The 23653-nt window shown below is 37.4% G+C and overlaps 1 protein-coding gene across 1 annotated transcript in view; it reads left to right on the top strand.

The window, feature by feature from the left end:
- ppfibp2b (PPFIA binding protein 2b) overlaps window positions 1-23653 on the top strand; it is a 77601-nt gene that overhangs the window by 1994 nt on the left and 51954 nt on the right. The window contains exon 2 of the mRNA XM_053682014.1: window positions 16217-16324. Within this exon, the coding sequence (XP_053537989.1) occupies window positions 16261-16324 (64 nt within the window). The 5' untranslated portion in view covers window positions 16217-16260. The remainder of the gene's footprint in view (window positions 1-16216; window positions 16325-23653) is intronic.

The following is a 23653-nucleotide window of genomic DNA, read 5'->3' on the forward strand; positions in this document are numbered from 1 at the left end:
TATTTATATATTAAATACTACTACTACTACTACTACTAATAATAATAATAATTATTATTATTATTATTATAATAAATGCCATACCTTACACTCATAATTCCCAGAAAACTCCAATTTACCTGTATTCAAAAGACAATCGACACACATCAATGGTTAAACATGGTCTAGCCTCAAAAACATCTCAACCATGGTTTGTATACTATAGCAATAAAAACAGCTATGTCCGTGCATAACACCAGGCTATCCGTCATTAATCACTGACTGCTGTTTACAGTACAACTTACTTAGTTCCAGTAGAGTTTTAACTAGGGCTACAACTAGCGAATATTTTCATAGTCGATTAGTTGGCCGATTTGTATTTTTATTTTATTTTATTTTCAATTGCTCGATTAATCGGGGGGGGGGTTTACCATTTTATTGTTTCTTTTTTTACAAAAATTCCACAAACTGATTGTTACAAATATACACTTCAAAGTTAAACTTTACACAACTGTTTGTCCAATTATATGAGACTGAAAAGAACCCAACACACACACACACACACACACACACACACACCTGAATATATATTATTAATTTAGGACTGTAGTTTAATTCAGTGCTTTTTGTGGATCCATAAAAAGAATGCATAAATGCTTATATATATATATATATATATATATATATATATATATATATATATAAAGTAATATATAAGTTAATATTATATAATAGTATTATGCGTTACTTTTTATAAAAGGTAACATTAATATAAAGAAAGTCATTGTCGGTGACTGTGTATCTGCTAAAGCTAGCGGCGTCACATTACGTGCGTATGACGTCATGCTCCATCGACTAGGAAGCCGCTTATACTTCCAGTTAGTGTTCTATTTGAGATGATATTACCTTTCTAAAATTCACACACTAGACGTTAGAGTACATGCTGCATAGTGTAAGTGTACAGTGCATCATTTGGGATGTAATTTTAGTATTTACTCTCTGATGCGTGTTTTCGGAACGTAGTTAGTAAACGTACCCCATGCTGTGCAGACCAACTAATCGATAATGAGGTCCGTTGACAATGATTTTCATAATCGATTATTATCGATTAGTTGTTGCAGCTCTAGTTTTAATGAACTTTGCGAGTGCTGGTTTATAATGTGAACAAAACAACAACAAAAAGTGTTTCTACTGCTTAAGTGTGAAGGGTGGATGAGTGGATTTGTGATCATGATCCCCCCCCACCCCCCCGTTAAGATACAGATTTCTGCATGATGATGCAATTTAAAATAAGTCTCTATGCCAAATAATTCAAGTTCTGAAATCTGAATGATGTAATGTCATAGTGCAGTCATTATTTCAGATGTTTAAGGGTTAACTTTGTCTAAATGATCACAACAAAACTTATTTGTTTGTTACAGTGTTAGTTGCAGTATGTTACAGTTAGTGTGTTATTTGTTAATAAGTGAATAACATGCCTATTGTAGTGTGTTAGAGTAGTAGAATGTATTAGGTACGGTGAGTTACATGTAGTGTGTTATATATTTTGTGTTTTTGTGTTACAGTGAGTAAGATACAGTTCGTGTGTTAGTTACAATGTGTTACAGTTTGCTTGTTAGATATTTAGTTTTACGGTATTACAGGGAGTAAGATACAGTTACTTTGTTAGTTTGTGAGGGGATTTCTTTTTTATTTTTTAATTTTTTTACAAAGTTAGTTAGTTTGTGTTATTTTGTGGGAGTTTTTTGTTGCAAGGAGTAAGATATAGATTGTTTGTTAGTTACTTTGTGTTTGTTAGTGTAACAGTTACAGGGTTGCAGTTAGTGTGTTATATATTTTGTGCTATTATGTGTTACAGTTAGTTTGTGTTTGTCACACTCTATTAGTTTCTGTATGTTACAGTTAGTGTGTTAGTTTTGTTGTTGTTGTGGTTTTATTGTGTTACGGGGGTATGATACAGTTAGTGTGTAAATTTGTGTTTATTACAGTGTAAAAGTTAGTGGTTTGTCACAATGTGCAAGCTACAGAGTTACAGTTAGTGTGTTAGTTATTTTGTGTTATTGTGTTACAGGGGGTATGATACAGTTTGTGTGTTAGTGTTTGTTACAGTGTAACAGTTAATGATTAGTCACTATGTGCCAGCTACAGAGTTACAGTTAATGTGTTAGTTATTTTGTGTTATTGTGTTACAGGGAGTATGATACAGTTCGTGTGTTAATTTGTTTGAATTTGTTGCAAAGTTACACTTAATTTGTGATGCTACTGTTTGATAGAGTTAGTGTAAGAAAGGCCATTCAAGACCCACAGTATGGTCAGGTTAAATTCCTTCTTTGCTATGTCACACTGGATGAAAAATGTTTTCCTTGTTGATAACTTTTAATGTACAATACAATGATTTCTGTAGGATGATTATGATTTAATAATGATTGTAATATTGAGCTACACATAGCAGAGATTTAATCAGTGATGAGGCAACAAGGCCGTCTTTGAAGATCATGCGCCGGGTCGAATGGATAAAGCCGTTTTTATTCATCTTGCTCTGTGCTTTGTGCTGGACGGTGCCTCTGGCCTGACATGTCACCTAGAAAGCCGAGCCAAATTCAAAAGCACACTGCGCTCATTTAACAACTTCTATTTAAACTGGAGGTGAAGGAAGACTCTCATAACTCTAAAGCAACTCTTACGATCACGAGTGATTACATACCCAATTTTATTTCAGGTATCATCTGAATTGAAACTATATCAAAGCTCGGAATATCGGCGGACACCTGCTACCGATCTAATTCTGACATTCTTACAATAACTAAACTCACTCTCTGCAATCTTCTGTTATTATGAATGATGAATTATGTAGAGCACATAAGAGGTACAGTGGCTTTAAGGCAATTGGTGTCTTGCTCCAATGTTCAACATTTGTGTCCTGTGAACAGTACAAACAATTATGCTATAAAATGCATCCTTAGATCACATCGAAAATCTGATACTGATCCAGTGTTTTATCGTTGTAGCCATAGCTTTTAAAAATGAACCATAATTTTATATCTTTATCATGGCAGTGAACAAAATGCAGTTCTGTATTAAAAAACATCAGATCAGACGGCGTTTACTGTCATGCGGGTGCATTCATTTATATTCAGTAACTGCTCTATTCCGGTAAGGGTCACAGTGGTTAAATGACTAATTTATTTGTAGTTTGAGAAATAGAGCCAAATAAGATTAATAAGATTGTACAAAAATATCGCAGGTAGGCGCAAACAGGATCAGGATTGGGACTTAAAAACAGTCCTGTGCATGCCTCTTGCCCAAAGATTTTCTTTAGTTTTAGATATGCCATGCATTAAAGGAATGTATAGATTTTGGCTAAAGCTACATTTTTGATACACCTTTTGAGAGAAACACAACTGTTGTGTCTCCATACAAGAAGTCGTACTTAATATGAATCAAAAAAGGGTTTATATTTAAGGAACAACTAGGAACAACTTAAAATAGACCAATAACATAAAAATACTGTTTTTTTGTATTGGAAAAATGTATGTTTCGCTCAATAATCAGCATCCACAACATGGATGATGTGTCTGGTACTCACGAGGATACTGCTAACACGTAAGGCAAGCTTCTGTCTACCAGTTTAGCATTGTGCAAACTGTATTTCATTTTCTGTTTCTTAAACAAAGGCACTCCTTCATAGACGTCTTATATTTAAAGATGGCACAGCGAGTTACCGAAACTTGGTGACTCTCCAGACAAATAGAGTAGAAGGAATGATCATTGTTTTAATGTAACACGGTAACATGAGCACAGCCTGTCACTGCTCATCAGGCAAAACCCCTTATAACACGGTACCTTATAATCAAGAAAGCATTTCCCTTCGGCTGTGTGTCCCACTTAGTTGTGTGTGTGTGTGTGTGTGTGTGTGTGTGTGTTCATGGCCTGACCGACAAGCTCTTAACCCGCTCTCGTTTGCCCAGCAGTGAAAAAGGCTCAGAACAGTGTGTTTAAAGTTGAGACTCAGCTCTGAGTAAAATACAGTTTCTAGAGCACTCTGAGATTTTAGCTATTTGAGACAGCTGTCCCAGCTTAACGTATACACTGTTAACAGTAGTACTGCACTCTTTCATGTCATTTATTGCGGTTTAGGTTAACTGTATGGAGCTGGTGTGAAGTCTCACTCGCATGTTCAGCCTGTGCGTCGGGGGATTCCTATAAGTACAAGACATGTGCTGTAGGTTGATTGGCATTTCCAAATTGTCCACAGTGTGTGAATGTGTGTGTGATTGAATGTGTGAAAAATCTTTGTTGAATATAGGTGTGCAACAATTATTGGCATCCCTATGAATTAATGTGAGAAAAATATATTTGAAGTATATTCCCACTGATATTTTACATTTTTTAGTACACCTGGGTGACTAGGAACAGGAAATTGTTCAAACATGATATCCTGTTTCACAGAGGTATAAATATGAGGTAACACATAGGCCAAATGCCTTTAGTCATTCAAAACAATGGGTAAGACCAAGGAATATAGCTGTGATGTGCGGCAAAAGGTTGTTGAGCTTCACAAATGGGACGTGGCTATAAGAAAATAGCACAAGCATTGAAAATGCCCATTTCCACCATCAGGGCAATAATTAAGAAGTTCCAGTAAACTGGACATGTTATGAATCAACATGGAATTGGACGTGTGTCTATATTGTCTCAACGCACTGTGAAGAGGGTGGTTCGAGTGGCCAAAAAATCTCCAAGGATCAAAGCTGGAGAATTGCAGAAGTTAGTTGCATCGTGGGGTCAGAAAGTCTCCAAAACTACAATCTGAAGTCACCTACATCACCACAAGTTGTTTGGAAGGGTTTAAAAAAAAGCCTCTACTCTCATCCAAAAACAATCTCAAGCGTCTTTCTTCAATTTGCAAGACACTACTGGTGTCGAACACAGTCGAACCCACTCTGGGTCTCACCCTGCTTTTAGCACTAGTCTTAGGAAATACCATGCTGTCTGGCCTGTGATGTTGCGACACTTGGATGGTCAGGAGGCCTGTCTGGCAGTGATTTTTTTAAAGACAGTGATACAAATGCTTTCAGTGTGATCTGCACAACATTCCTAGAATGTTTTAATGGTGGTGATTGCTTTACAATATAAGGCAGTGCTGAAACCTATGGTTAATGCTTTGCCTGCATTATTTGGACCAAAATGATTTGCATTTGTTGGATCATGTGAATGCACTGATTCATCCAAACACAAAGCAAGCCTCTTCTGGAGAGTTGTAGATCATCCAGGGTGATCACACACACAATGACACATTTAGGAATTGCTTAGAAAGTTTAGAGAGGCCATTGTATTTTGCAGCCTTCTTCAGTGTATCAACACCAAAGGTCAATGTGATAACATTTCATAAATAATATATTCTGCTGGCCTAAGTGTGGTGCAATTTTACGTTGTATTTTGAACTAAAGCTTAATTTCATCATAGCCAAGGCTGTGCAATGTATCATTTGCTGGAACTTTTTTTTTTTCAAATTGTATAATAGTTGAAGTGTGGCAGATACTAGTAGTGTGTATCTTTTCTTTCATGATCTCAACATGTAATAGGCGTGTATAAAGCACACCCCCTTCACTATGACTGACAGACACGGACCTACTGAAGGCACAAAGGCAGTGCCTTCTTCATTAGGACTGCAGATACAGAGTCCATGTCACCTTCAAGGGGACTAACATAAAACAATGCCTCTTTTACTGGTACAGAGGGCAGCTCCTTCTTTAGGACTGACTGGAATAGAGGCCATGCCTTTCACTGGGCCTGGCAGGCTTCACTGGGAATGACAGGCACAGAGGTCACACCTTCTTCACTGGTATTGCCAAGCACAGAGGCCACGGCTTCTTCATTGGGAACGACAAACACAGAGGCCACGGCTTCTTCACTGGGGCTAACAGGCACAGAGGCCACGGCTTCTTCACTGGGACTGATAGGCACAAGGGCCATGGCCTTTTTCACTGGGACTGACAGGCACAGAGACCATGGCTTCTTCACTGGGATTGATAGGCACAGAGGCTGTGCCTTCTTCACTGGGACAGTTAGGCACAGAGGCCATGGCTTCTTCACTGGGACTGGCAGGCACAGAGGCAATGGCTTCTCCACTGGGACTGACAGGCACAGACGCCGTGCCTTCTTCACTGGTGAATGATAGGCACACAGGCCATAGCTTTTTTCACTGTAACTGATAGGCACATAGGCTGTGCCTTCTTCACTGGGACTGACAGGCACAGAGGCTATGGCTTCTTCACTGGCACACACAGGCATTTAGGCCACACCTTTTTCACTGGGAACGACAGGCACAGAGGCCACGCCTCTATGACTGGTCCTAAGAGGCCACACTGGACATATGGTGTTTTTTATAATACCCTGAACAATTAATATTTGATTGGATGTCAAACAGATTTTCAAAGTAAATTACCTCAAGCAAGTCTGAAATTCCTAAACCATAGTGTAAATTCCTAGAAATTAGTCTCTAACATATATAATGTGTTTTAACTGTCACTTCTCTTTTGGTGAATTTTATGCTAGCTTTAAGATAAAGTGGTTTTGGGAAGCTAATGATGTGTGCTTCATGTTCTTTCAAGGAGAAAGTAGTGTGTGTTTCCATTCCCTCAATTGACAGTCAAGTACACGGCACGGCACAGTGCCCACTAGTAGCGTCATGAGGCCTCAGCTGCCAGTAACTGTAACCCAACCCTCCTGTCATTTGAGCTGGGTTTTATATGGTTGACAGGGTTTTCAGGTGAAGGGGCTGATAGAAAGGTTTTACTCACTAGCGCTGTAGTGCAGTTCAAGTCGATGGAGAACATTGTACATATACATTATGTTACATCCTAGATCGAACCCAAGTTGTAACATGTAACTTGTAGCCAAATTATTAGACAATGTGTCCCTGTGTCGGCACAAGACAAAGATGTATCTGATCCGTGTTATGCAATATGTAGATTTTCTATCCTCTTTTCTTCAAATGCTCCTGCATAAAACTGCTTTAGTCTTTTCAGCAATGAGCTTCTCACTATCATGAAGGAGAAAATACTGCGCATCAGCCCTGCACATACGTGCTTCCTCTAACACTCCTTTGTCAAATTCCCCTCATGACTTGGAAGTGAGTACCGCCCCCTGGCACAATACACAGTATGATTGAAATGACCGCATTGTCAATTTTCATATTGTCTGTCATTTATTTAACAAAGTCAAGCAGTGCTATCTTGAGTGCTATCAGTGCAGCTGACTGCAGCCTCACAGACTTGATGTAAAGCCACATGATAGGTGAACGTCAGTTGCTTTGTGTGTGATAAAATGTGTGTATATAAGTGCTACATACACAGAAAATGTACATAAATAAATAAAAATACAGGACAGTATACCTTCTTTTATATTATTTTTTTCCCCAAGTATTCACCTCAGATTAATTTGAGCTACTTCACAAACAGTTCACCTTGAAATTTCGTGTAGTTTATTTTTGCTTTAAAAAATCTTACATTAATGTTAGCCACATCACCAAATTTATTTTGAAATGTCATGCAATTTCTTTTCACCTTCACTTCATGTCACATTACTTTTAGATACTTTATCAAACATTTAGCTTGATAGCTAACTTACATAACTTTAGCTAGCTAACCAACACTAACTGAAATACCAACTTATATAATATATATCTATTTGATTTCAAATTGACTTCTTAAAAAATATGTAATTTATCTAATCAACAAACATTTAAACTTGTTGATGCAAATATTGATTATCACTGCAGGATTTTCATACTTTTGCATTTTGTATTTTTTTCACATTCCCTCGGACCTGCAGTTAGATGTCTCCTGAGTGAAGTAATAAAATGATCTAAAATTATATTAAATTGTATTTTGTCATAATTTCCCCTTGAGACAGTGCTGCAGCTTGCAGCATACTCGGAAAGCCGGAGTGTGCACATGTGCACGAGCCAGGTGCGCGAGCGCTCAGCGAACGCACGCTTTTCGATTGTTGATGACTTTGACTTTGTTTACTATGGACACGTGTCCATAGTAAACAAAGTCAAAGTCATCAACAATCGTTTTGATTATGTTTTGTCTCCTCCCCATTTAGTCATTGGTTGTTGTTCGAAAGTGTGTCTACATTGGTTTCAGCTGTCCATATTTACCCATGATTAGGTTTGTGATATAAACCCCTCGTTCTCTGTGCCCTTTGCGCAGTATTGAGTATAGCTCTTTACCTAGCTCTCGTTTCTCATTTCATGGTTCATGTTTATGACTCTGTTTCTCATTTTGATTCCCGCCTAGCCCAGTTAATGCCTGTTTGCCAATCGCCCGACCCATTGCCTGTTTTTGACTATGTCTCTGTATCATGATTTGGATTTGTCTGCCTGCCTCCTTAAAAAAACATCTTTATCTGCATTGCATCCATCCTAATCTCCATTACGTGAGTAATGTTACATAGTTACATTTAATATTGTTGAACAGCTGCATGACAAGTTATCACTTGCATTATACCAGCTATAAATAGCTGTTCCCTCATTTTAAGTTAATAAGATAAAAACACAGCTTGTCATGTTGCTGAGAAAACATAAAGCACAAGGTCTTCTGATTTTCCCATGGTTGAAAACTTAAATAAACAACTTTACCTTTGACGAACTTTACCTTTTAACTTTGACCTGTTTACGATAGCGCTGACACTGGAGACTCCTTCCATTAAACAGCATGACGTTTTTATCTGTTTATTATTAGGTTTAGATTTTGTGGACCATCCACCATAATAGTCCCTGTGAATTAGCAGTTACTATAGAACCGATAATGTTTTAGAACGTGTGCATTATTATGAACCTGTGATTTGCCTTGCAGTTAGAACAATTATATGGTGTTTTTAAAAGATAATTGTGTCAAATCACAACAATCCCTCCAACACAAGTCATTCCATTCACATCTACTTGATCCTTCAGGTTTTTCGAACACTCATCTAATGAACTTTCATTTGATCCGATGACTTATTGGAACGGACTTTAAGATTGCATACAAGATTCTTCCAAGAGGAAACAGTGAGGCCTACTTGATGCAGAAGGGTTAAAACAGGATTGGAACATAGGACGAGAGAACGATATGCCATACAGATTTTCCTCGGGCAGTGTGATTGCACATACTTTGCAGGATGATGTGGTGTGGGGCGGAAGGTTTTAAGCTGCTCGGAAGGCACTTGTCATTTGGCGATTTCCATATTAAGCTGTGATGACATGCTGGCATTATTAGTCTGACACCTCATGCTGCGCGCTTTCTGTTCCTGCTCAGCCTCAGACCTGCAATCAGGTCTCTTACAAATGCTTATTAATGAGTGCTTTAAATAACCTTGATATGCTGTGTATATGTTATTATTCACAAAAGATTTCTCCAGCTCATTTTTAGCAATTTTTTTTAGCAAAAAACAAACAAACAGAAATTCGGTGTAATTAACAGTAGTTGTTATAGGAGGGGCAGTGGTGGCTTGGTGGTTAAGGTTCTGGGTTTCTGATCAGAAGGCTGGGGGTTTAAGACCCAACAATGCCAAGCTGCCACTGTTGGGCCACTGTTGCTTCAGGTGCACTGTATCATGGCTGACTCTGCTCTCTGACCCCAGCTTCCTAACATGCTGAGGTATGCAAAGAAAAGAATTTCTCTGTAATGTATATGTGATTAATAAAGACTTGTTATCACTATTATGGTTATTATGACAAAATATCATATCACAATACCTGAAGACATTTCCAATAAATTGCCAGAAAAAACATTATTGTTGCATAGAAAAATACTTTTTCAAGTTTAAGAATACTTTCATGTCTACAGAAATAAAGTGACACTGAAATGTTAATCAGCATGTAAGTCTTATTAATAAAATACACAATTTAATCACAGTATCAAAATTATATTGTTGTATTTGCCGAGCTCTAACTGCTAAATGATATGAACATCTACACCATCTCTGCCCAGGGTCTAAACACACCTAAGGTATCTAGGGCTTTAATTAACATTTGTAAAAACCTTTTACAGAAATAACAAAGCACAATATTGAGAGACTTATGGAAGTAGGAAGTACACTCGTTTCTCTGTTTAGTGTGTGTCCTGTGTCCACCTTTGGCATGATGGCTGTTGTGAGTAGATCAACGCCATGTAATCAGCATTGGCAGCATCATTCCACTTCACATGAGTGAAGCTGACGTTTTGGATGACAGACTCAGTGAAGGACCTTCACACAGGATTAAGCAGTAGAGCAGATCAGGTTTCCCACGTTGTGGAGCGTTTAGTCATTCGAAAGCTCATTAATGATTACTCATACCCTGTACAGTAATGATTATACAGGCGTTGTTTGGAGGGAGATGTTTGGGATTAAAAGCTTCAGTGTCAGTTTTGGGAAGTACAGTATATTATTAAAGTGTTGTGCAATATCTAATAAATATATTAGTAAATATACTGAACTGAGTGGCGGGAGATGCAACATTCACCTCAGTTATTTCATATGAGTTAAAATCTCACTATCCAAATACTACTATGCGGTTGTTTATTTTGTGAAAGACAGTAGATTTTTTAATAATGAACTTGTGCTTTGATGTGTATCTGGCATTTAGCTAGGGGCCCAAGGATGTCTGTTTCATTTTACCAGATTTTATTTTTACCATGTTTTCCCAGCGTCTTCTAATTCTAATTTTTTGCATTTATATTGTAAGAAAGAATTAATTCAAAGAATGCTTTGGTGCTGACAATGGCAATGAAACTATTGAGCTGAGGTGACAAAACTTTGATGCTAATTGAACAAGCTGATGTAAAGTAGGCTATGATTTTAACTAAATAAGCTGAGATAACAAAGGCTATGGTGATAATTGAGTAAGCTGAGGTAATGAAGACTATGACACTGACTGAATGAGCTGAGGTAACGGAAGCTTTGATGCTAACTGAATGAGCTGAGGTAACGGAAGGTTTGATGCTAACTGAATGAACTGAGGTAACGGAGGCTTTGATGCTAACTGAACGAGTGGAAGTATTGAAGATTATAATGCTAACTGAATGCTGAGGTAACTAATCTTATTCAAAGTGTTGACCCACCAAGATAATGAAGGCTATAAAAATATTTGGGATTTTGTTGTGCCATGATTTTTTATTTATTTTATTTTTCTTTAGTGGTTTGGACTTGTTGGTGTACAGTACCTAATGATAATCACTTATTATCGCTCATTATTAATTTTAGTTCCATACAGCTAGTCAACCACATGATTCAACTGACATGCTAGAAACTGTACACACACTCTGGCAGAAAGAGGTGTTGGTAAAAAAATGTTGGTAAAAGCACAAATAGCTCAAAAATATTTAATTTGTTTAGAAATTGTAGAATAATCTCCTAATTCTTTGTACAGGTTTCTCTTTCTTAACGAGTTGGGTCAGAGACATACTGGTATATAAATATTTAATTTTTTTAATTTTATTTTTTATCATTATCTTTTATTGTTTTTAATGTGGTGACTGTTTTCCGTTTCCCTGGTAGACAAGCTTTTCTTGTTCACTTTCCAGCTGCTTAGACTTGCCTGTCGTGTGTAAGGAATAAACCACACAGAGGCCTGTAACTGTATCTTCAGCCGGTCTGTGGTGTGCCAGGGTTCAGGATAAAGAGGCCGTCTCTCAAACTGTTGGCACACTGGCAATGGAAGTCTGAAGTTATTATTGGAGGATTGTGAGAATTAGCTTTTTATGGTGCGTCTATCTTTGGGGGGAAAAGGCATGCTGGTATTTATTTATTTATTTAAAAAATCTTTTAAAAAAAATATGTGGAGCAGATACAGTATGTGAGTATTTCCACCTTATAGACTGAGGAGAAACTCTGTAAAAGCTTGGTCTTATTGTGTGGGAAGTAAATTATGAAAGGAGTTCCTCAGGGGTGAATGAAATAAATAGGAATCATAGTGGTTGTGCTGTTAGTAAAAATTCAATAAAATTTTTTTTTTTTTACCCACAACCACCTATGCTGCTTTTCGGGGGACAGTACAGACTTTGTTGGCATTATATTAAAGAACAGTTTTTTCTTTTTTTTCTTTTCTTTTTTTTAAAGCCATTCCTACAAGCGGGAGAGAAAAAAAAGATTTCTTTTTAAATTCAAGAATAAAAAAAGAGAAAAGTGACAAATTTGTACAGGTGCACTCTTTAAGAGTGGAAAATAAAATAAAAGAAAAACAATGGAGAAATAGTCAAAGAAATAAGTAATGGAAAAATTAAAAAGAAAAGCAGAAGAAAACATGTTTAAATCTAAAAGTGGAGCAAAAGGAGAAAAATATATATTTATATTAATATTATATTATGTACATTTCAATCATTTAAACAAAGTTATACATAGGGATTTCACTGTTATTATTTTATTAGAATTTTTTTTTGCAGACAGAGACACAGTCATTGACTCGACACATCATGTGGTCTGTAAAGCTGACAGCAGTTCAAGATAATGTTTTGATTATTTGTTCGGGACTTTGTTTTGGGATTGAAGTTAGTTTAACCTGACATCTTGAGGACAGAGGCTTAGCGTTTGGTTCGGCTCAATCAGTCTTATGTGTGTCCTGAAGATACTGGGCAATTTTGCACGGGCCGCTTCACCTCCTGACTGCCTCCTTTGAGAAGATGAAGTTTGCTATCTGGAGTGTTTTTTTCTTCTGACCTTTAAAAACGCTCTGGATGTTGGAACAGTGAATGATCTATGGGTACGACCCAGCTACTTATCTCTGAGATTTGTCCTCGGTATTGTGTGTTTATTTACACTGCTTATGCTTACGATGATTTAAGTCCATGTCCTTACTGCTAAAGTGGAAAATACCAGACACGGGTGCTGCAGTCGAAGAGGGAATATTCCACCAAAGCGAAATATAAGCCGACCCACAAAAGAGCTTTGCGGGAAATAGTATGGAAAGCGTTTTTCCCAGACCGGAAAGCTATGAAATTAAAATGACTGAGGTCTGTTTAACTGTCATGGCAAATATTATTGTGGGATCAAACACTCTCAGTGTGTATACACCAGTCAGATAAGACGACTTTTTTTTGGTGGAGGGTTGGGAGTGTAGCAGGAAGTGTTTAGTGGGCCCTATTTCATTGTTGACAGCATTTACACTGTCATTTATTTAGTTGCCAAGCAGCTCTAAGGTGATCCTTCTCTTTCGTTTTTCAAGCAGCGATTGCACAAATAACACAAAAAGAGGTGGCCAAACTTGTTTAGTTAGCTCTGAGTGGGAACTTAGACACAAGCCGTGTCTCTTTCCCACGGTATGGCGAAAATGACAATGAAACAGTTAAAATGACAAGTTCAAACCTGTCCAGAATGATTCATTTACAAGACAAAAAAAGGTCAAAAAGACTGAGTCTACTAGCAAAACTGTTTTGATTTCAACAACCACAACAGTATTTAACTATACAGTCATTAAAACGGAGACAAATCCAGTTTAGCTGTTTGGGAAAGCTGTATGGTAGTACTGGCTCAATGAATTTATTAAACCACATAATTATTGACGGCTTCATGAAAATAAGCAACACATAAAACAAGTAGCTTATGCAATTAAATAGTCTGTACATATGAAGAGACTGTATGGACTTACTTGAACACTATTGATCACAAATGTGTATAGCATTTATTTTTTTTTATAGAAAGTAAATACACTGTATGGCTAAACGTATGGAGACATCAAGCCATCACACCCATATGTGGTTCTTCCCCAAACTGTTGCTACAAAGTTGGAAGCACACAATTGTATAGAACATCTTTGTGTGTTGTATAGCGTAACAGTTTTCCCTTCACTGCAACTAAGAAGCCCAAACCTGTTCCAGCATGACAGTGTCCCTGTGCACAAACGAGCTCCATGAACATATGGTTTGCCGAGGTTGGAGTGGAAGAACTCGAATGTCCTGAACATCTTTGGGATGAACTGGAACGCTGACTGCACGCCAGGCCTCCTCAATACTAACGTCAGTACCTGACCTCACTAATGCTCTTGTGGTTGAATGAACACAATTCCCCACAGCCACGCTCCTAAATCTAGTGGAAAGCCTTCCCAGAAGAGTGGAGGTTAATAATAAATCTGGAGTGAGATTTTCAGCAAGCACACATGGGTGTGATGGTCAGGGGTACACAAACTTTTGGCCACAAGTAGAGCCCTTTTGGTAATGTCTCTGGTAATATTTTTGGACTAGAGCTGGGTGATATGATGAAAAAATCATTTTGTGATTCTCAAAGCCATTTCTACAATACATGATATGTTTATGTTTATAGTGCCTCCACTAATATTGGCACCCTTGGTAAATATGAGCAAAGAAGGCTATGAAAAATTGTTTTTATTGTTTAAACTTTTGAAATTTTGTTTAAAAAAAAATTCAAAAAAATACTCTGCTCTCATCGATATCAAACAGCTGCAAACACAACAAACAACAGGGAATTGTGTTTTTTGCATTATCATTATTAATTATAAGTTTTGAAGATTAGTAAATTACATTTTTTTAAAAATCAAATCAGCTGCTTCTGGTCTGTTTGGTCAAAATAAATTATTATTAAAATATTCATGTACTAGGCAAAATTCATCAGCCCCTGGATCACAAGCCACTAAAACATAAATAATCCATGACATAGTGGATTTTGCAATTCTCATTATCGCTAACCATGTCAATGGTGTTCAACACCAAAAATGTATGATTATGGTTAACTTTAGCAAGGCCCTTAACCCTATTAGCTCCAGGGGTACCATATGATGACTAACCCTGCTCTCGGACCCCAGCTCCTTAATAAGCTTGGGATATGCGAAGGAAAGAATGTTGCTGTAATGTATAGGTGACAAATAAAGGTTTCTCCTACTTGGGGAAGTTCTTCCAAACAGCTTGTTACTATAGAGGTTAAGTGTAACTGTTTTCATCTTTGGGAGTCGAATAACTTCATATTTGTGGTTTTTGTGTTCAGATTCTGTTTTTGATCAAAGCATGACGCAAAGTCTACACACGTATTCTTCAGTGTTGTGTGTGTTCATACTGAATAACCTGCTGTCATTGTGGCGTTAACAAACATGTTAAGAGTCTGTTAATGAAGCATGCCATGCTGTACCCATCTCTGGTGCCTTTTATGTTGGTCTTTCAGTTAATAATCCGGCCGGATTATTAACTGAAAGAGCTCTGAGCCTCTTCTTTAAACTCCACACTCATGTGCTGCATCGAATTATGTTCAGGATGTGTAGTGTATTTGATCTGCAGCAGTTCCAAATACATTGTGTCCTCTTTCTCTACAAATCCGTCTACACATCCACCACCACATCATAGGAATAAACACTGCCTGTAGAAAGTGTGTGTGTGTGTGTGTGTGTGTGTGTGTGTGTGTGTGTGTGTGTGTGTGTGTGTGTGTGTGTGTGTGTGTGTGTGTGTGTGTGTGTGTGTGTGTGTGTGTGAGAGAGAGAGAGAGAGACCCATGTGCCATGAGGCAGGATGACAAAGGCTTGAAACTCGACCCTGACAGGCCTAATTAATCTCAGGTTCCTGCACTGCTGAGAGGTATGCAAAGTGAGGGAGAGATGGAGGGATGGAGATGGAGGACACAGAAAGAGACAGAAACATTATGTAGTTAAAAAACGGTTAAATCTTGAGGAAAAGCAGCCTTTAGGAGTTTGTTTGCTCAGATGGGCAGGATATACTCTGCAGGGTTGCTCAATATGGTGATAAGTTAGTTTGACAATACACAACTTGCATGATATGTAGGAAATAAAACAAAAATGATAACAAAAATATGACAGTATTTTTATATAAAGTTATGACGTTTATTTTTATATATAGATATGTGTAACAATGTTCTAAATTATATGCCAACTGCTAAAGGGAACCTGGACCCTATCCCAGGGAATTCGGGACACAAGGTGGGGGACACCCTGGATGGGGTGCCAACCCATCACTGGGCACAATCACACTCACATTCACACACTACAGACAATTTGGAAATGACAATTAGCCTACAACACATGTCTTTGGACTGGGGGAGGAAACTGGAAGCACGGGGAGAACATACAAACTCCATGCACACAGGGCGGAAGCGGGATTCGAGCCCCCAACCCTAGAGGTGCGAGGCAAACGTGCTAACCATGTCAGTTATGTTGAATTAAGTGAGGAAGTTAAACATTATGATTACTTGTAAAATCGTACTGTGTTTAGATTTGAGAAATATGTCTAGTTTTGTTTCTGTTTTCTGTTCTCAGGCTTCAGCTGAACAGCACGGCCCATGCGGTAGATATTGAGCAGCATGGCGTCTGATGCGAGTCACATGTTGGAGGCTGCTTTGGAGCAAATGGACGACATCATTGCAGGTGAGAGTTAGCACACGGAAGTGCCTTATAACCTACGTAGCCCACATGAGGACTGATTTCCGGTGGAGTATGAGCAGGGAATAAAGTTCTGGTAGCTAAAGAGCCACTGCAGAGACCTTGAGCAAGATTTGTACCCCTACTGTGCTTGGGTTGGATTCTGCCTGAATGAATAAATGCAAATGAAAGCTGTCTAGCCTGAGGGTTGTTAATGGGTGAATTGCTTTTTTGGTGTATATAATTCTATTCTGTATAAGACAGTGTGAGATTGTTTTGTTTACATTTTGGTTTTATATTTCTGACAGTATGTATTCTCTTAACCCATGCGATTCTCTCTTAAAGAAATCAGATACATGCTAAGGTCTAATACAAGTATCCATAACTGGAGTGCTAGGTTTTTGTTAGTTTTTTAAAGATGGACCTAGAATACTTTTTGTGCCTCCTTTGCTCATAATTATAGATGACAGTATAGATCCAGAGTCAGAAACCACACAAGCAAGTCTTTTTGAGGATTTTCTTACATCATTTTAATATTTTAAAAACTTAAAAAGCTATCACGATACCAACGATATCACTGAAAACTTTATCGTGACATAATGTATCACGATACCGATATTATATCGTCATATCGTCTAGCTCTGTGTCTGACCCATGACCCTTCCTCTATATTTGTTTGTTTTGCCATCACCCAGTTTCAGTCTATAACAAACAATACTAAACAAAGTGAATTCAAATTCAAATACCTGATACAGAAAACAGCATTAGTAATAAGTTCTGCCATGTTAGGATTGTGGAGATGACATGACAATCACATTAGCATTTTTGAAAAACTGCATTTTCCCATTCCCACACTTTGGACAGCAGATTGGAAAAGATGAGTTTCAGTGATTGAAAGTGGCATTTTAGATTGTGTTTTAAAATTGGCCTGTGTTTGTGTGGACTAGACCTTAAAGTAGTCTCAGCATTTGACTATCCACGCACGGCTCATGGAGAATCTGATGTCTATTTTTTTGTACACCTTTCCTGGACAGAAGTTTCAGAAGCCTGAAGTTTACACTTAGGGATGAGAAGTAGGACAATAATAATGATATTGTGATAAACGATGTCACAATATGCTTTTTTTCTGAGATATAATGTATATCATGATATCTTCTTATGTTTCTTTTCTAATTTTAATTGCAAATTGACTGGAAGCAACTAATTGTGTTGATGTCGAAATTTTGGTATTTCATCTTTAAAATTATAAGGTGTTTACATTTTTACAGATTTTCATCTCCTCTTTAGAGTTAAATATTTGTTTTTTTTGTATGAACATATATATTTTTATATATTTTTGTAGAGGGGCTTAGTGGTTAGCACGTAGCTCTGTGTGTTTGCGGAGTTTGCATGTTCTCCCCGTGCTGCAGGGGTTTCCTCCGGGTTCAACGGTTTCCTCCCCCAGTCCAAAGACATGCATGATAGGCTGATTAGCATGTCCAAAATGTCCATAGTGTATGAATGGGTGTGTGAATGTGTATGTGATTGTGCCCTGTGATGAATTGGCACCCTGTCCAGGGTGTACCCTGCCTTGTGCCTGATGCTCCTTGGGATAGGCTCCAGGTTCCCTGTGACCCTGAAGGATAAGTGGTATAGAATATGGATGAATGGATGGATATTTTTTAGATTCCCTGGGATAGGCTCGAGGATCCCCTGTGGCCCTCTGAAGGATAAGCGGTACAGAAAATTAATGGATGGATGAATGGATGGATGGATATTTTTGTAGACATCAAACTACTGTTTTGCTGTCTATATATCGTGATCATGAGAATCACCGTGTGCTATTTTTGTCATATTGCCCACCCCTAGTTGCAATTTTGTTGTTTCTCAGCACTTTTCCGTTTTGAACATTATGACACGATAAGCTTTCCGAATATTATGTTTATTAAAGAAACATACCAGGCCCTGTTGAAAAAGATAGAGGTCTGGCTCATAAGGCTAGAGATGCCTTCACTTATTGTGATTTGAGGCAAGTGTGTGCTGATTTTTAAAATTTTTTAATCTTTATGAATGTTTTCTCAGAACACCTATACAATTTGACACATTGAACTTTCAGTGCAAATGCAAAAAAACTAACTTCAGTTGCAAAATATTACCCAATTCACTGTGTAAAATTCATTTTGGCTGAAAAGTTTGCCTCGGAAACTAGGGATAAGGCCTGTGAATTAGTGATAAAGCTTTGGGAAATCCTAGTAGATGCCCTTATAGAGTCGACGAGAAAGACGAGACAAGGGTGTGTTCCCTTTTTTCCCCCCTTTTTTCCCTTGCGCTTATCTAACAATAAGGCACACTAATCAGATTCCTTCTCATTTTGAATGGGTTGTACACAGAGTCAAACGATGTGTAGTAAAAACAAAAAAATCACTGTAGAGGTTACAAATGAGCAGAATAAAAGACTTGAGTTGAGGTTTCATGCTAAAGGAAGGAGGTTAATTGGCTGTTGTTTTGGGGGAGGGGGAATGTGCAGCCTGTTTGTGTGTGTGTGTGTGTGTATCCTCTAGCAAACTCAGCAGTTGTCGGCATGATTGAACTAATAGAGGACGAATGTTTAACAAAGGCAGTTGACAAGTGAGGACCGGAAGAGAGAAAGAGAAAGAGAAAGACGAGTGGATGTTACTGTCCATACACACAGAAAGGACACTGGAATCAGCAAGTTTGGAAAGTGTGTGCGAGTGTGCAAATGTGTGTATGGAAGAAATGAAAGCGTATGTAACATGTGCACGAGTTATGTAATTCAAGGTCACCCCACAGCTGTTGTCATGACAAAAGACTGTGTCTGTTTGCTTGTTGTTAAATGTCAAAAGGCATGACTGTGGAACAGCGGACCTGCTGCTGAACACATGACTTAAGACAGGAACACAGCATGGATTTAATGTGAATATACAGTAACCTACGTGCAAGAAGACATCATGTAGGTTATTTATGCAAAATTTAAAGCAAATTAAGAGTTACATGATCATATTGTTATAGTCATATGAGAAAAATATATTTGAAGTATATTCCCATTGATAGTTTACATTTTTTAGTACACCTGGGTGACAAGGAACAGGAAATTGTTCAACCATGCCTTCCTGTTTCACAGGGGTATAAATATGAGGTAACATAGAAGCCAAATTCCCTTACTCATTCATCACAATGGGTAAGACCGAGGAATATAGCTGTGACGTGCGGCAAAAGGTTGTTGAGCTTCACAAAATGGGAAGTGGCAATAATAAAATAGCACAAGTATTGAAAATGCCCATTTCCACCATCAGGGCAATAATTAAGAAGTTCCAGTCAACTGGAAATGTTATGAATCAATCTGGAATTGGACGTGTGTCTATATTGTCTCAACGCACTGTGAAGAGGATGGTTTGAGTGGCCAAAAAATCTCCAAGGATCACAGCTGTAGAATTGCAGAAGTTAGTTGCGTCTTGGGGTCAGAAAGTCTCCAAAACTACAATCTGAAGTCACCTACATCACCACAAGTTGTTTGGAAGGGTTTCAAGAAAAAAGCCTCTACTCTCATCCAAAAACAAACTCAAGTGTCTTCAGTTTGCCAGACCCTACTGGAACTTAAAATGGGATCGGGTTCTATGGTCAGATGAAACCAAAATAGAGTTTTTGGCACTAAACACCAGAGGTGGTTTTGGCGCACACAGAGAGGTAGCCATATGGAAAAGTACCTCATGCCCACGGATAATTATGGTGGTGGCTCTTTAATGTTTATTGGCTGTTTATCTGCCAGAGGACCTGGACATTTTGTTAGGATACCTGTCATCATGGACTCTATCAAATATCAACAGATATTAAATGAAAACCTGACTGCCTCTGCCAGAAAGCTTAAAATATCCCAGCAGGACAATGATCCAAAACATACACAAACTCAACACAAAAATGGCTTACTGACCACAAAATCAAGGTCCTGCCATGGCCATCCCAGTCCCCTGACTTGAATCCCATAGAAAACCTGTATGGGAACTGAAGAGGAGAGTCCACCAGTGTGGACCTCAAAATTTGAAGGATCTGGAGAGATTCTGTATGAAGGAATGGTCTTAGATCCCTTGCCATGTATTCTCCAAGGATTATAGGAGAAGACTCAGAGAAATCATTATAGGAGAAGACTCAGAGCTTTATCTTGGCAAAGGGAGGTAGCACAATGTATTGAATAAAAGGGTGCCAATAATTGTTGCACACCTATATTTAACAAAGATATATTTTTTTGGATAAACCTATGTTTTGTTTGCAATTGTTGATATCCATGAGAGCAGAGTATTTTTGTGAATCTTTTGAACAAAAGATCAATAAAGAACAACGAAGACAATTTTTCACAGCCTACTTTGCTCATATTTACCAAGGGTGCCAATATTAGTGGAGAACACTGTATATAAAAAAAAAAATTCCTTGTAGCGTTTGTACCTGGCCATACCAAGTTCACATTAATACCTAATTTGCACTTTACTGTATTGGTTTCGTACCACCACCTTTATTTAGTATGTTGAATAATTTTTAAATAATATTTACTATTTTCTCTATTCCATGTTGCTATCTTGCACAATGTTGTTATTTTATTTATTATTTACACCCTTATATTTTATTTTATTTTTTTACTGCAACATCCATGAGAACGTGCAAACTAAGAATTTAATTGTACAAGGAAAGCTTATAACAATAAAATTCTTGAATCTTTATCCTTGAAGCACATTTTCATGTCCGTGTTCTAGCCGTCAGTTCAACCCAGGAAAAATGTGAGTTTCTGGGATTTAGAGAAATATTCCTACAACACCAAATATCCCGTTTAGTGTCTCTCTAGTTATGGGACAGTTCATTTTCTTGCATGTTGGTTATAATCTCTGGTTTCGCCCCCAAATATATCAGTGATCTTCTTCAGCCTTACTCCCCCTCAAGAACACTACCCCACAAGTCTGATCAACTTATTTTGAGAGTTACTCGTGCTCGCTTTAAAACCAAAGGTGATTGTGCCCTTTCTGTGGTAGGTGCTATATTCTGGAACAATCTCCATTTCCATGTGAGGTCAGCTTCTTCAAGAACCACTTTTAAATCTTCATTGAAAACATATTTTTATTCGCTACCTTTTGAATAGGTCTTTTAATAGATTGGAATATGTAAATAATTTATGCTGTATTTAAAGGTATCTGTTAATTAATTAATTAATTAATTAATTAATTAATTAATTAATTAATTATTATTTTCACATAACTCTATTATGGCTTATTTTGTTGATTGATTTGTAAAGCTCTTTGGGTCAATTTCTGTTGTTTTACATGTGCTCTAAAAATAAAGGTTGCCTTGACTTCACTTAGAAGTGGCAGTGACATGATCATTAATAGCTTTAATAGCTTTGTTATTTTCAAGTCATCAAATTCCAACACAGTTTAAGGTCCTTGTTCTACTCGCACGGTCGACCTGGGATACATCTGAGTTTCAGGAATTTAAATAATAATAATAATAATAATAATAATTGATTTGGGGCAGTTCTCAATGATTTTGAAATACCACCACCTGGTGGTAGTAGACGAAAATGCGACAATATTGCAGCAATATTATGGTATATTATCACATCATTTCATTTGAGATAATTTCATGACCTAATTTTTATACAATTTTAAAAACAGAGCTGTTGAATTCTCAGTTCTGATTGGTCCGAAGATTTTCGTTCATTTTTCTATAACAACAGCTCTGAAAGTAGTTCCGGCTGTGAATCGAATCACAGGTTCAGCACATATTCATGCACTCATTTTATAATGTTAAAATTTCTACAGTAACAACTTACTCAAGGACTTGACAGACTATGTATAACAAATGCTCCACATAAACAGATTAATGTTTTCTCCCCTTGTTTTTGCAAGCAAAATATTATTTAACAATAAAAAACATATAGGTGTTGCTCTGGTGAAGCTTTCTGTATCGAGACATTTATTTTACATTTATGAAATAAGACACAGCCAACGTCAGTGCTTTGTAAAAGTCAAAGATAAAGCTGTTCTTTTAGGTTTCTTCATGTGGAGAGAGTCTTCAGGCCAGAGGATTTTGGTTTCTTATTTATGTGACAAGCTGGGTTGTTTTCTTTAATCTTATTTTTAACTTTGAGAGAGAGAGAAAGGGAGAGGCTAGGCGACTGTTTATAGCTACTATAACATAAATGTTAACAGGAACTTACTTGTTTTGTGGGCATTCTATAACGTTAAATGCAACTACAAATGGATAAAACATATGGTAAATAAACAATTGTTGGCAAATTACTGTGCTAAAAGGATAATAAAGCACTTTGGGATGTTTTCATGTAGGAAAATGCACATTGCTTTTCGTTAGGTTGCATTAAATGTCTTTGTCATTGATTATTTTCCCGAAAAAGCTCTCCCCAAGTGTTATATTCTTTAAATAGTAATTGTTCTCAGCACTTAAACCTTATAAACTTTTAACATAAGAGTAACCACCTGTGTATTTATATGACTGTATGACTCATATTAATCACTCTAATTTGTTGAGATATTATACTTTATTCTCTGTTTGTCTTACGTCTGTTCCTGAGCACAAGCACTCAATGAAAAGGTTTTTTTTTTTTTAAACGAAGACAAAATGAAATTTTACTGTGAATTTAATTCAATCAGAAATAAAGAGGAACACAAACATGAACCAGACCAGCTAAAAAGTTCATCAGCTCCTTTAACAGCGCTGTGCTTGGACTGTGGATTGTGTTCTCACATAATAATAATAATGATAATAATAATAATAATAATAATAATAATAATAATAATAGTGATTGTGCCCTGCGATGGATTGGCACTCTGTCCAGGGTGTACCCTGCCTTGTGCCCGATGCTCCCTGGGATAGGCTCCAGGTTCCCCCGTGACCCTGAAGGAAGTATAAGCGGTATAGAAAATGGATGGATGGATGGGTAAAAATAATAATAATAATAATTTAAAGTGCAGTTCAGAGTACCCAAGGACAGATGGACAGATGTGTCACAAATAATTAAAAAAGTGTGACTTAATATAAAGAAAAAGAACAACAAATATTTTCCAAAACATGTCCATTTTTTATAATTATGAGATTATAAACCTATAAGAAAACTAAAACATAAAGAGCACAGTAAGTCTAGTCTTTGCACATGGTGTACTGAATTAGCAGCAAACCCACACTGATAACGCACACCGCTTTTTTTCCAACAATGTCTTGCTGTCTTCCTGTTTACGTTTACATAAACTAAACTCTATTCAGCGTAGCCACTGATACGAGGAGATCCGAGAGGCCTCACAGCTCTCATTGTGCTATTGTCTCTGGCTCCTGTAAAGG

The sequence above is a fragment of the Ictalurus punctatus genome, chromosome 8, assembly GCF_001660625.3.
Source record: "Ictalurus punctatus breed USDA103 chromosome 8, Coco_2.0, whole genome shotgun sequence".
NCBI lineage: Eukaryota > Metazoa > Chordata > Actinopteri > Siluriformes > Ictaluridae > Ictalurus > Ictalurus punctatus.